The sequence below is a fragment of the Trachurus trachurus genome, assembly GCF_905171665.1.
Source record: "Trachurus trachurus genome assembly, chromosome: 3".
NCBI lineage: Eukaryota > Metazoa > Chordata > Actinopteri > Carangiformes > Carangidae > Trachurus > Trachurus trachurus.
In genome coordinates, this window is record NC_139893.1 from 26,876,495 (window position 1) to 26,888,444 (window position 11,950).

Here is an 11,950-nt window from a genome sequence, read left to right on the forward strand (position 1 = left end):
AGACATGGTGCGTTAAACATGTTGACCTTTGACCTCTGACTGGTTTGCAGTGTTTAACAAGCTAATCACACATCAGAGACCTGACAGTTGACAGATTTTATTTCTGCTGTGATACAAGGTGCTGCCTTCACTGACCTGTTCTGCCTCTGATCTTCACACATTTCAGATGAAACAACTCTCTGTGTCTTGCACGCAAACAGAGATGGACAGAGTACTCGACCCCAGTACTTGAGTAAGAGTACAAATACTACTGGTCAGAATTTACTCCTTTACAAGTAAAAGTAGCTCAGTCGACATGTTACTCGAGTAAGACTAAAGGTACTTAAGTATCCAAAAGTACATGCTTTTAAATTTACTTTAAGATAAAGTAAGAGTAAGAGTAAATTTCTTATTTTTCACATCAATGAATTACTATATACAGTACAGTATATAAACGCAGTTGAGAGCGTGGCTACTTTGGCGGTATCCTTATGGGGAGGGATGACGTATTTCCGCTTTTACGTAGATCCCAGTGGAGAGCGTGCACTGCACTGTGATAGGTTTCCTTCTTTGACAAACACAGCTTGTGTCCAATAGTATTTTAGAAAAAAAAAAGAGCAGAACTGAAAGTAACAAGTACTTTTCAGCCTTCCTAGAAATTAACTCGAGTAAAAGTAAAAATATTTGTCTTGGAAATGTATTCAAGAGCAATAAGTACCAAAGAAATCTAATACTCAAGTAAAGTACAAATCCTCTGGATATGTACTTAGGTACAGTACTCAAGTAAATTTACTCTGTTACTGTCACTGTGTCACAGTGACGTCATCAGGGTTGTCTCATACTATAGGTGTTTAAACCTGGAGGTGTGTGACAGGTGTGTGGGTGTAGGACTAGTTTGACCACATTTCTTAGTGGATGTATACATTGTGTTCTCGACACAGTTCCACAACTTTATTAACCAAATCCTCTGGTTTATGATAAAATAGGGAACATTCGGGAAACAGCGATAACCAACACACACGCATATAAGAAATTAATGTAAAGAATAATGGCATCACATTTTGTATGAGACCAGAAGAAGCTTAGCATTTGTCTGGAAGAAACACAGAGCCTGTTTCTCTATATTAACACAACATGATCATCACATACTGATTATCACATATAATACTAATTCATGTATTTAATATAATTACACAGTCATAGACAATAAAGTATTAATCACTAAAACAGACTGGAACGACCTCTGACCTGTGAGTACCTTCTTAAAACAAATTGTTATCTAAGCATTTCCTGCTTCACCCTCAGGTGTTTCATTTCTCCTAAGATGACTCACTTATTGTTTTATTCTCCTCTCTGTAGTCTTCACTTTTAAATGTATTAATGCACTGATTATTTATTTCTGCTGTGATAATGCAAGTTTTTGAACTTCTCTTTAATAATGATAATAAAAATAAAAAAATATTACTATATTATTATCAGCCTATTATTATCATTAGTAATAGTAGCAGCTATGTGTGGGGGTTTTATTCACCTGCTCCTAAACTAAATAACAAGGTCTTTATTTTAAAATATATATTTGAATAGGCTATATATAAATGCCCTGCTTTTGACAGGTTTGTGCCCCAGGTGTGTGTGTGTTAATTAACCTGTCCATGTATCAGTGGCTCCCCCTCATTCACAGGTGACAGATCATCAGTTTAAGTGCTGGGGGGTGACTCTAAACTGGACAAATTAGTACTTTCACGCTGATTAAACCTCATCACTCCCAGATGAAGTCACACATCTATGAACTCATTTGATAAACCTCACGTTACATAAACAAAACCATTGCCGCTCTCATATTGGCCAAATGATCCATCCATCACCGGGTGCATTGCATCACTCTGCCACACACTCGCCTGTGATTGGTGGAGAGCTGGCCGACCGCCTACCTCTGGCCTCTGATTGGCTGACCCCGGACATCGCCGTACATGGTAAAAGAGATTTCGCAATCGACTCTTTCTCCATGTTCCAAACAAAAACACTCGGATCTCTGACAGACGGAATTTAACTCCAACTTTTGCCTGAACTTTTCCCGCCCTGGCGGATGGTCGACTCTACCGCGGCCCGGTGAAGGTAAACTCTCTTTAGCCCGTTTCCACTGCCAACCAGCGACAAGAACATAGACGTTAGCGGCGGTTAGCACTTGGAGCTAACTAGCTGGCTAGATGCCCGGCTCCGCGGCTGTTTGTGACAAAGTGAACCCGTAGATTTGTTCGTGTTTAAAGACTAAACCAGAGCCAGAGCCAGAGCCGGGGTTGTGTGTTTGTGTGTGTGTGTTCAGCAGGAGGAGGAGAGGAGGGGGCTTCGACTTGAACCCACCACAGTCCACCGACTGTTTTGCTTCCACTCCTAAAAGTTGTTAAAGTGTCGGGGTGTCAGGTTTCACGGGCTGGTGTCGGTTCGGCGGAAGTTCGTGTGTGGGTGTTTGTCGTATTTTTATTTCACTTAAACCGAGTTAAAGTCCAGCGAAGACTGAGGTTTGAGCTGCTGAGCCCCGCATGACTCCGGAGTTCCCCTCTCTGGGCACAAAGAGCTGACGATGATGCAACAGCAGGCAACAGCCGGAGCTCCGCTGGTTCTACCCGGAGCGCTTTTCCCTGCGCACAGCTGACTGGCTGCATAGCAACGCGCTGACCAATCAGAGCGCAGGCACTAATTGCCGTGCGGAACAACAAGAATCCAACCAATTATCGCGTCAGATGTCCGGGGTGGGGTGGTAAAAGCAGCAGTAGCAGCAGCAGCAGCACCGGTGAGGTGGGGAGGGGGGGTGAATCCCTCTGACTGATGGATTGAGGTCAGCTGAGAATCTGCAGAGCTGACTGCAGATGTGTAAGACTCAATCTCATTGGTTGCTTCGGTCAGAGAAAGCTGCAGGTGTGTTAAAGCACCTGAGCAGGCTCCAGAGCTGATCAGTCAATCAGCTGGTCCATCAGTCAGCCTGGTTCCATGGTAAACAACATTTCTCATTGATGATGTAAACATGGCAAGGATGTGTTGTTTGGTGAGGAGCCGTAGCCGCAGCAACAATAGCAACACAGTGGAGCAGCAACAATGATGCACGTTCATCAGACAAGCAGCTGCTGTCACACTCAGATCACATGGGTATTTACAGTATCTTCCTATGGAGCATAAGCTCATGACTGAATCTTTGTGGTTTCATTAACTGTGTGTCAGACTGTTTGTCTGGTTTTATGGTGATGTCTTTTAAATGTCTCATTTTGTCCAAACAACATTAACATTCACCGACAGAACAGTGTGTGATGTTCGGTGCTAAATAGGTGAGGTAGAAACGTGTCGCTGGTCCTCGGCAGAAAGTTGTTAGTGGTAATGTACCTGTGACCCTCAGTGACCCTGTCCCTCTGTCCTCCAGGCTCCACCTCCTGACACCTCCTGGTTCATCTTCACACGTGAGGAGACTCTGGTCACAGATCAGCCACCTGCAGGCAACACATCCAAATGAGCCGGCCGTCGCAGGCGAAACTCACCACATCTGACCACAACAGCGTGAGCGTCATCCAGAGCCAGGCCCACGCCTCCTCTTCCTCCTCATCTTCTTCCTCCTCCTCCCCTTCTTCTACCGCCTCTCTGCCAGCAGCCGTAGCCGGACTACAGCAGGTCCCCCAGCTCATTCCCGCCAACGCTTCAGCCGGAGGTGGCAAGGCCCTCCCCCCCAGCAAGATGAAGAAACCCCCAGCAGACAAGGACAGCGACGAGTATCGCCAGCGCCGCGAGCGCAACAACCTGGCGGTGAAGAAGAGCCGCATGCGCAGCAAGCAGAAAGCGATGGACACGCAGCAGCGCGTCAACGAGCTGAAGGAGGAGAACGAGCGTCTGGAGGCCAAGATCAAGCTCCTGAGCAAAGAGCTGAGCGTGCTCAAAGACCTCTTCCTGGAGCACGCCCACAACCTGGCCGACAACGTGCAGCCGCCGGCCGGCGCCGAGGGCTCCAGCCCCGCCCCCAACAACGCCTCCACCAACGGGCAGTGAGGGCACGGCCACGGGGATCTTTGGTATCTGCAGCTTTTCTGGAGGCTTCACATGTTCTTCTCTTTGGTTCGTTCTTCTTTTCTCATTTTAACTAAACACACATTTACCCAAGCCGAGGTCCTGGAGAACCTGGGGGGCTCTGACGAACACCAGCAGGTTCCAGGACAACCGTGTTTTTAATTTATTGACTCTTTTAAAGTGAAACCAGTCACAGTGACTGTAACAATCCAGACTCGGACTCTGATCTGAGCCAGACCAGAGCACACAGGGGTCAGAGGTCATGTTGTGTCATCCATCCACTGATTGATTTATTGGAGAGATGTGAACTCCAGCACGAACTCGCCTGCAGAGACTGAGAACCCGGACCGGTGTCTCCTGAGCAGCTTCGTCCTCACAGGACAACGTCTTTCCTTTGTTGAACCTAACATTGTGTTCCTGCATTGTCGCCACACAGTCACGTTTGAATGACAGCTCTGCTCTTTCCCGCCAAAACAACCGACAGTCACTAAACGCAGAGTTGAGGAGCAGCGGGATGTTTGATTGACAGCCCGGGGTCACACCTGTAACACCTGTGGCTGCTGCATCTGCAGGTCAACTCAGCTGAAGGCTCCCGCTCCCTGCTCTGTGATTTCACTTTCAGTGAGATCACACTTTCTGGACCAATCACAGAGCTTCTAATATCAGAGAGCAAAAATGTGTCTCCCACAGCTGGAGCCAGATGTTACAGCTCAGCACTGATGAATCAGCCACAGGTGTGACACTCAGACCCACCTCCACCTTCTGAGCAGTCTTGGTCCAGACAGCTGCGTGCGTGTGTGTGTCTGTGTGTGTCAGTGTGTGTGTGGACTCGGTTCCCCCAGATGAGCTGCAGCTTTAGGTAAATCCAGTTAAACTGGGTCGGATCGTTAGCCGTCTGCTAATGAGTTGTGAGCAGATCTGGACAGGCCCTCGCCGCAGCCCCTCCCCGTCAGCAGACCACACGGCATGCAGGAGGGCGGGGCAGCGGCATGTTGTTATCAGGTGTTGTAATTATGAGCTTTGTGCGGGCGTGGATCTGTCCTCGCCTCCTGCAGGAATGTTGTGGTGTCTGATCCTGCTGCTCCTCAGCTCAACCGAGCATCCCACCGCCACATCCACCTCACACGAGCCCCTTGCCCACATCTCACCATGTCCACCTTTGACCTGTCAGGCTGCAACACTGAACCAACAGTGGTCGATCACAGTTCTGATTCAGAGGAGTTTTCTACACACAGCGCACAAACAAACACTGTCCTCAGTGCTTCACATGGGGTTTTTAAATTCATTCATTAAAGCAGCTGTTTGTCAGTGTTGCTATGGCTACGCAGCTAGCATTAGCATTACCAGTAGTAGCACTCAGCAGCTTGACAAACAGCTTCGAACGCTACAGAGACAGTCTAGCCACACTGCGCGAGCTGGACAGCATGTTATGTTAGCTTCGACATAAGAGTGCTGATAAATAACAACAAAAGTGTTTTATTTCCACAGCTGCAAAACAGCTGTTGGTGAGTAAAGGTCATCTAAAGTTTGACACTGACTGATCTCACAGTGTTTCCTCTGGATTGATGAGTAAACAGCTGTTCATGCTAACGTTAACAAAATGCAGAGTTGGTACCTTACATTTACAGTTCACGGTGAGACTGAGCTAAGGGACCGTAACCTCACACTCTTGTTTTATAATTTGTGAAAAACAATATTTTTTTGCATAAATGTTTCTTAAAACATGTGAGTCAATGGAAAAGTCAAGATGGTCGATTTTACTGGCAAGGAAATGTTCATCCACAGTTTTCTTATGAATCATCCACAGGTGTCAATAATTTAAGTAAAGGGAGGATTCACTGTAAATTAATTGTAAAAAGAAAAATGAAACTGCCATGAAAATATGTTCAGCAAAAATCACAAATGGCTAAGTGTCTAGCCTCGTGCTAGCAGGCTAATGTTAAGGCAACAGGTGGACTGACGACTGACAACATTTGGTTGATCATTAATATTATTGTTTCATTAATCTAAAATTCATATGTGTCTTGAGGTTTGAGTTCTGAGGTCAGATCTGTTTCCTGTGGTAGACACGCCAGCCATCCTCAAGTTTGAAATGTCAGTCGCTGGTGGGATTTTAACTCATCAACACCCAATTCACGTTCTCAAGCGTGACAATTTTCTGCTGCAGAGACGGACCTGATGTGACGTATGCCTGTACGTGATGATGATGATGATGATAATGATGAAGATTGTAGAGATGCGTCACATGTCTGGAGCAGTGTTGTTGAACAGTGACTCTCTGAGCTCCGCCTTCATCTTTTTCACTTTTCTATCATTAGTCTTTTCTACAGCAGCATGTTTATAGAGGAGTCTTTGCATGGGGATGAGGGGTGGGGGGGAGGGGTGGTGAGGTTGTGCTGTTTCCTGTACAATAACTGATGTGTATGTGGGGGTGGGTGGGGGTCGTCTGCTTGGGTGTGAATGTTGCTGGGCAGCATTTCTCTGTCACTGTCACTCAGCTTTTTTTATATGAGAGCAGAAACATGTCGTAAATTAAAATTGACTATAAAACTGAATCTGTGTTTTTGTCTTTTATGTAAAAAAGTGAATGAGATAAAATGATTGAGTGAATTTATTTGGAGTCTGTGTCATGAACTTAAACTCTGAGAGGATGCTGACAGGAAGTGATATCATGTTTCATTTTCCTCCTCACCATCAAGTGGTTTAAGTTTTTCATACTCTTATTGACTCTTGCTCTGAAAGATGACGATGTCAACCTTGAACTAAAGTTAAATACTCAGCAAGTAGGAGATGTTGACATGTTGGCATTCAGGATAGTATCGGTAACGCATTTACCCTTCTCAAAGATTCACAGGACCTGATCTCAGACCAGTAAAGGAATAAAATAAAATCCTTAAGCCTTCTCAATGATTTTTTTGCATCCTCTCAAGGACCCCAAAACTTCTTTAAAGACCTGCTAATGCCTGCAATGTTTTTCACCTCTAGGTTCTGTGAGCAGACGTTGCATGTTCTCCCCACGCTCTCCTCTCTACGTTCTCCTCTCTACGTTCTCCTCTCCGTGATCTCTGTGCACTCTCTCGTCGTCGATCTCTTCCTGTCATTCGTCTTCATTGTTTTTACTGATTGTTTTAGTGCTGAGGAGTGAGAGGGCGAACGAGGCAGAAATCCATTCGTCATGTTTCAGCGCAGTGTGAGCCAAAGGTCTGTCCTCCCCCATCAGCCCACGGAGGGGGCTCGTACCACGCTGTCATGTCCCGGAGATTCCTCCCTCCTCCCCCTCATTTTATTTATTCATTAGAATAAAACACATGAATCATGATTAAACGTCCTCACTGACCTTTGAGCTGAGGGGCTTGAACCTCCTTGAACTTCTTTAAGGACCAGTGGGCCTCCTGGAGCCTGTGACATATGAATAATTGCCAGGTCTCCTCAAGGACCCTCTGGCTTCTGACCCTCACTCTAAGTTACTAAAACCTTGGCTGAGACCTTAACTGACATCTCCAAACTACTGAAAGTAGAGCCTTGAGAATATCTCAAGGCTCACTGGGAAGTGAATTGGAGCATAATCCTCCTTTGTTTTGTTTTTTACTTAAATTAAGTGTTTGGGTGGTGAAAAACAAAATTGCAAACAAAAAAATATGAAAACTTAATTTATTCAAAATTCACAGCATGCCCACTGTAGTGGACAACAGGATTACATTGTTTCAAACGCTTATGATTTTGAAGCTGATTATGTTCATGGAACAAACAGAATTATCCAGAAAAGTGCAGTAGCACCTCTTTTATATACAGTCTATTAGTAGCACATTGAGAATTAATACCAATAATGGATTTGTTATTCTTTTGTATTCACATTATTTCCTCAAAATCCTACGTGATGGTTTGCACCATACAGTATGATGGCACATTGGCACATTTCATGCAGCTCTATGTGATCCACCTCATTTGGCACAGTCTCCTCACTGAAGTCCTCTGAATGTCCACACCCTCCTGCAGGGTTGTCCTCTTTCCCTGGACCCTTGTCCTCTCATTTATCTATTTCTGAATCTCTGAAATGTAAAGTAAACAGTACATAGTCCCACTGTCCAGAGTACATTTGTAAATTAGGTTGGGTTTTTTTCATATGAAAACTAATGAATTCAGCTCAGTTGTCCGAACAGCATGACTTAATGAAGTGACATGCATATTATGAGAGAGATGAGCAAAAATGTGATGTCAACTACAGTGTACAAAAGTGTATTGCTGCGTCTCAGGATTTGGAACGAGGGGCGGAGAGGTCACGGGATGAAGATGTTGGATGAGGAAGAGGAACGGTCATCATTGCAGCAGCTGTAGTTGAAGTGGTCTCTGGTCAAACAGAATGCAGCTGGATGGTCAACAAGGAACCACAAGACAGAAGCAGCAGCCAATCAGATGGCAGCTGAGGCCAGACAGAGAGAGGCCAGTCCAATGTTAATTAACCTATATTAAAATAAACTTCACAGAACTTCATCATCATCATCACCACCACCACAACAGCAGGCTAAAAAAATTAAGCTTCAACTGATTTTCATTTTTTCTCAAAGTATTTTTAAAGATACTACAAGTTATTTTGTAACAGCTGCTCCACCCGGACTGAATACTCTGACACGGGATGACCTCGCCTGAACTACATTTTTAAGATTTAAGGGGTTAAATTGAGGGAATTTCCCTCTTGATTGACAGGTCAAAGCTCTGTGCATAGTGTGTGTGCATGTCCGCGTGTGGACAGATAAGACTGTGAATTGATTAACGTTTATCAAACTGATCGACCTTGAAAAGCAAACAGGACCAGACGGGATGATGGTGAATGATCGACAGGCTGTTGACTCGATGACATCATCATCGCCTGAGACCAATAAACTAAAGTGGGACAGTTTTTTTTTTTAATGGTCAAAGGTCGCCAGATGGAGTGAGTTGTAAAGGTTTTACTGGAGGCGATTCAAATGTCTCTGCCTGACACTGAGCTGGTCAACACCCCCATCCGGCCCCCCCACGCACAGAACCAGTCCTTCCACCTCCTCCTCCTCCCATTGTTCCCATAACTCTCAGCCTGTCAGATTGGTCATGTCAGCATCTAAAAATAAACTCTGTGACTCAGCACATGGAGGACACCGTCATCAGGCTGCAGGAGTTGGAGCTTCAGACCCACAGCTCTGAGACTTAGGTTAAAGTTAATCTGAAGATGAATCTACCTGAACAGCCAGCGGGTCTTCTCTGACAACATCATCACATATATGCACACACACTGTACTCATAAACACATCTATTTTCACTGAGTCTCACTGCGTGTTGTTGAAACTCACTGTTTCACTCTCAGGTAAAGGTAGAGTAGGAGATCCTAGAAAAAGGGTTCAAGCAGGCTACATTTTGAAAATACACAATTCAAGTCCAAGCTCCTTTCTTCACACTTACTCTCCGAGGCCACGCCTCCAGAGCACAGGAACGCGCAATGCTTGTTCTTTTCTGCCATAACGTTGCTGTAACTGTCTCGTTGAATTTAGAAAACTAGCATAAGCTCAGGCTCTGGCTACGTCTTGTATTCGTCTCTGTAAATCGTTGAAGACTCTCAGCACGTGCGCAATTATTGCATGAAGAGGGCTACATGCAGAGGTTTGATAGACGCATCAGGGTTCCAATGAATTCGTTCATGGCGTTCAAAATGTTTGGATGGTGTGTTTTCAGGATTGTCCATTCCACAAGTGACTGACATTTTTAATTTTTGTGAAAACGCATTTAATAAATTGGTTGCAATTGGGGTGTGAAGAAGATTTCAAGCAAAACAGTTCAGCCACTGCTGCAGCCTGAGCTCCATACACCATAGCTCCGCTAAGCTCCAGAGATCGAGCTCAAGCCCGGTCCCTGCTCCTCTCACCCACACATGAGCACCCTGTGCTGGTCCGCAAGGTCGACCAGCCTCCCCTCTAGAGCTCCGGTGACACACGAAACCCTCTTTGCTTGGCACCAGTAACGGTAACGGCAACTTCCAGTACCGGCAACGATACCGGCAATGGCACCTGTACCATCAACAGTACCGGCACTGGCTGCGTCAACAAATTCCCGTAGGTTATTGTGCTTCTCCGGGGATACAGCATATAGTCCTATTTATGACACATAGCAGACAGTTGCCCTTCTCACCCAGCTAAATCTTACATTGTGTTGCTTTAAGGTCTTCCGGCAGAGGTGCTGCCTGGGGGTGAAAAGTTGGGCTTGGTTCTGTGACTGTGACTGATTGCCCAATGTGATTTGCCCAATGTGATTTGTTTACACACAACAATAGGAATAGTTTGAATCTGCAGCTGTTTTTATCCTTCAGTTCATTCGACCCAGTAGAAGATCATCTCAGTCTAACAACACGCTGTTTTCAGTTCTATTAACGGTAGCTATAGTGTTATTGAGCAGAGAGGCAACAGTTTGGTCTTGATTACTGTAAAATGTTAAATATGTGGTTTCACATCTGCTGTTAGCAGATGATGGCAGGTCTTCTTAGCAGGTACCAGCAGGTGTTAATAGGTTTTACTAGCAGGTTTTAGCAGATGTTAGTAGCATGTATTAGTGGATATTAGTAGGTGTTTGTAGCTGTTAGCAGGTGTATAGTTTTTAGCAGGTGTTTGCAGGTTTTTTGGACCAGTGAAAGAAGTTTAAGAAGAGGGAAATGCCGTCGGTGCTAAGAGAAGCTGCGTAGAAGACAATGATGATGATTTCTCTGATTTCTCCTTGTTATTTATTCAGCATCAGATCAGCAGATGTGAGGAAACACGGACCTGCTGAAACCTTTCATTCCCTCCAAACCCCATCACTGATCCCCCTGGTTTTTGGCACCAGTGGTTATAACACCCCACCCCCAGCCCTCTTTGGTACCTGTGGGAGAGGAGGTCGAGCTCAGGGCGTGCGAAGGTGTTTCTGGCCAGAAAAGCGAGCGGCGAGTGTTGGAAATGAAAAGCGGAACATAAACTGATATTAATGGTCAGCAGAGAGCGAGAGGAGTTATCAGGAACATTACTCAGCCTGTGTGTGTGTGTGTGTGTGTGTGTGTGTGTGTGTGTGTGTGTGTGTGTGTGTGTGTGTGTGTGTGTGTGTGTGTGTGTGTGTGTGTGTGTGTGTGTGTGTGTGTGTGTGTTATATGATTTCATGGATGATTTCATGCTTGAATGCTATTTAGATAAGTTTATTATTAGCAGCAGGTCTGAGGAGAGCAGAGCTGCAGGAGCCAGGTCCTGCTGAGCTGAGTGAGAGGGTGAATCTCAACAGCCCAAAACACATCTTCTGCATCAGGAGAGGTGAGCTGCAAAAGAAATAACTAACTGCAGGAATCAAAACAAAATCAAAAATGCTGCAAATACACAAACAATAAAAACTCATGAAACACTGCAACACAACAAACAGAGTATCCACAGCTTGTGTGGTCAGACTGATGAAGATGTTTCTTAATGTTGTTTGTGTTTGTCTGGTTATGTGTTCTTGTTGTGTGTTGACTGTTGACCTCTCTGGGCCACCATAGGTCAAGAGCAGCTAATGTTTGCTGATGATGAGTTCGTCACCAGTGATTACTGTATGTGCCAGCCTGGAGGATGCTGTTGATGCTCAGTCGTTCCCCCTCCCTCGTGTTTAGTTGTCCCCAGTTTGTCCTTCATGTCCGTCTGCTTGTGTGGCCATGGCCTTCTATCCTGCCTGCACCTGTCTCCAGATCGCCTGCTCCGCAACCTGTAATCAGTTCTTCATCTCATCCAGTTGAAGGTTCCCCTCAGCGTTCCTCGGCAGAACATACTGAGGTTCACACATCAGTCCACCTCCACCTCCTCCTGCTCCTTTTCCCTCAGCACCATCACCAGCTGAGCTCCTCCACATGTTTTCACCTTAGTGCTGTTCTCCTTACAGAGAACTCAACATGATGATGATGAATTTG

The 11,950-nt window shown here is 45.4% G+C and overlaps 1 protein-coding gene across 1 annotated transcript; it reads left to right on the plus strand.

Moving 5' to 3' along the window:
* Positions 1–1,721: 1,721 nt before the first annotated feature.
* cebpg (CCAAT enhancer binding protein gamma) lies at positions 1,722–6,389 on the plus strand. The gene is made up of 2 exons (XM_084001427.1): positions 1,722–2,094; positions 3,392–6,389. Exon 2 carries the CDS (start codon positions 3,478–3,480, stop codon positions 4,006–4,008), a length of 531 nt encoding a protein of 176 aa, XP_083857553.1. The 5' UTR covers positions 1,722–2,094; positions 3,392–3,477; the 3' UTR covers positions 4,009–6,389.
* Positions 6,390–11,950: the final 5,561 nt, after the last annotated feature.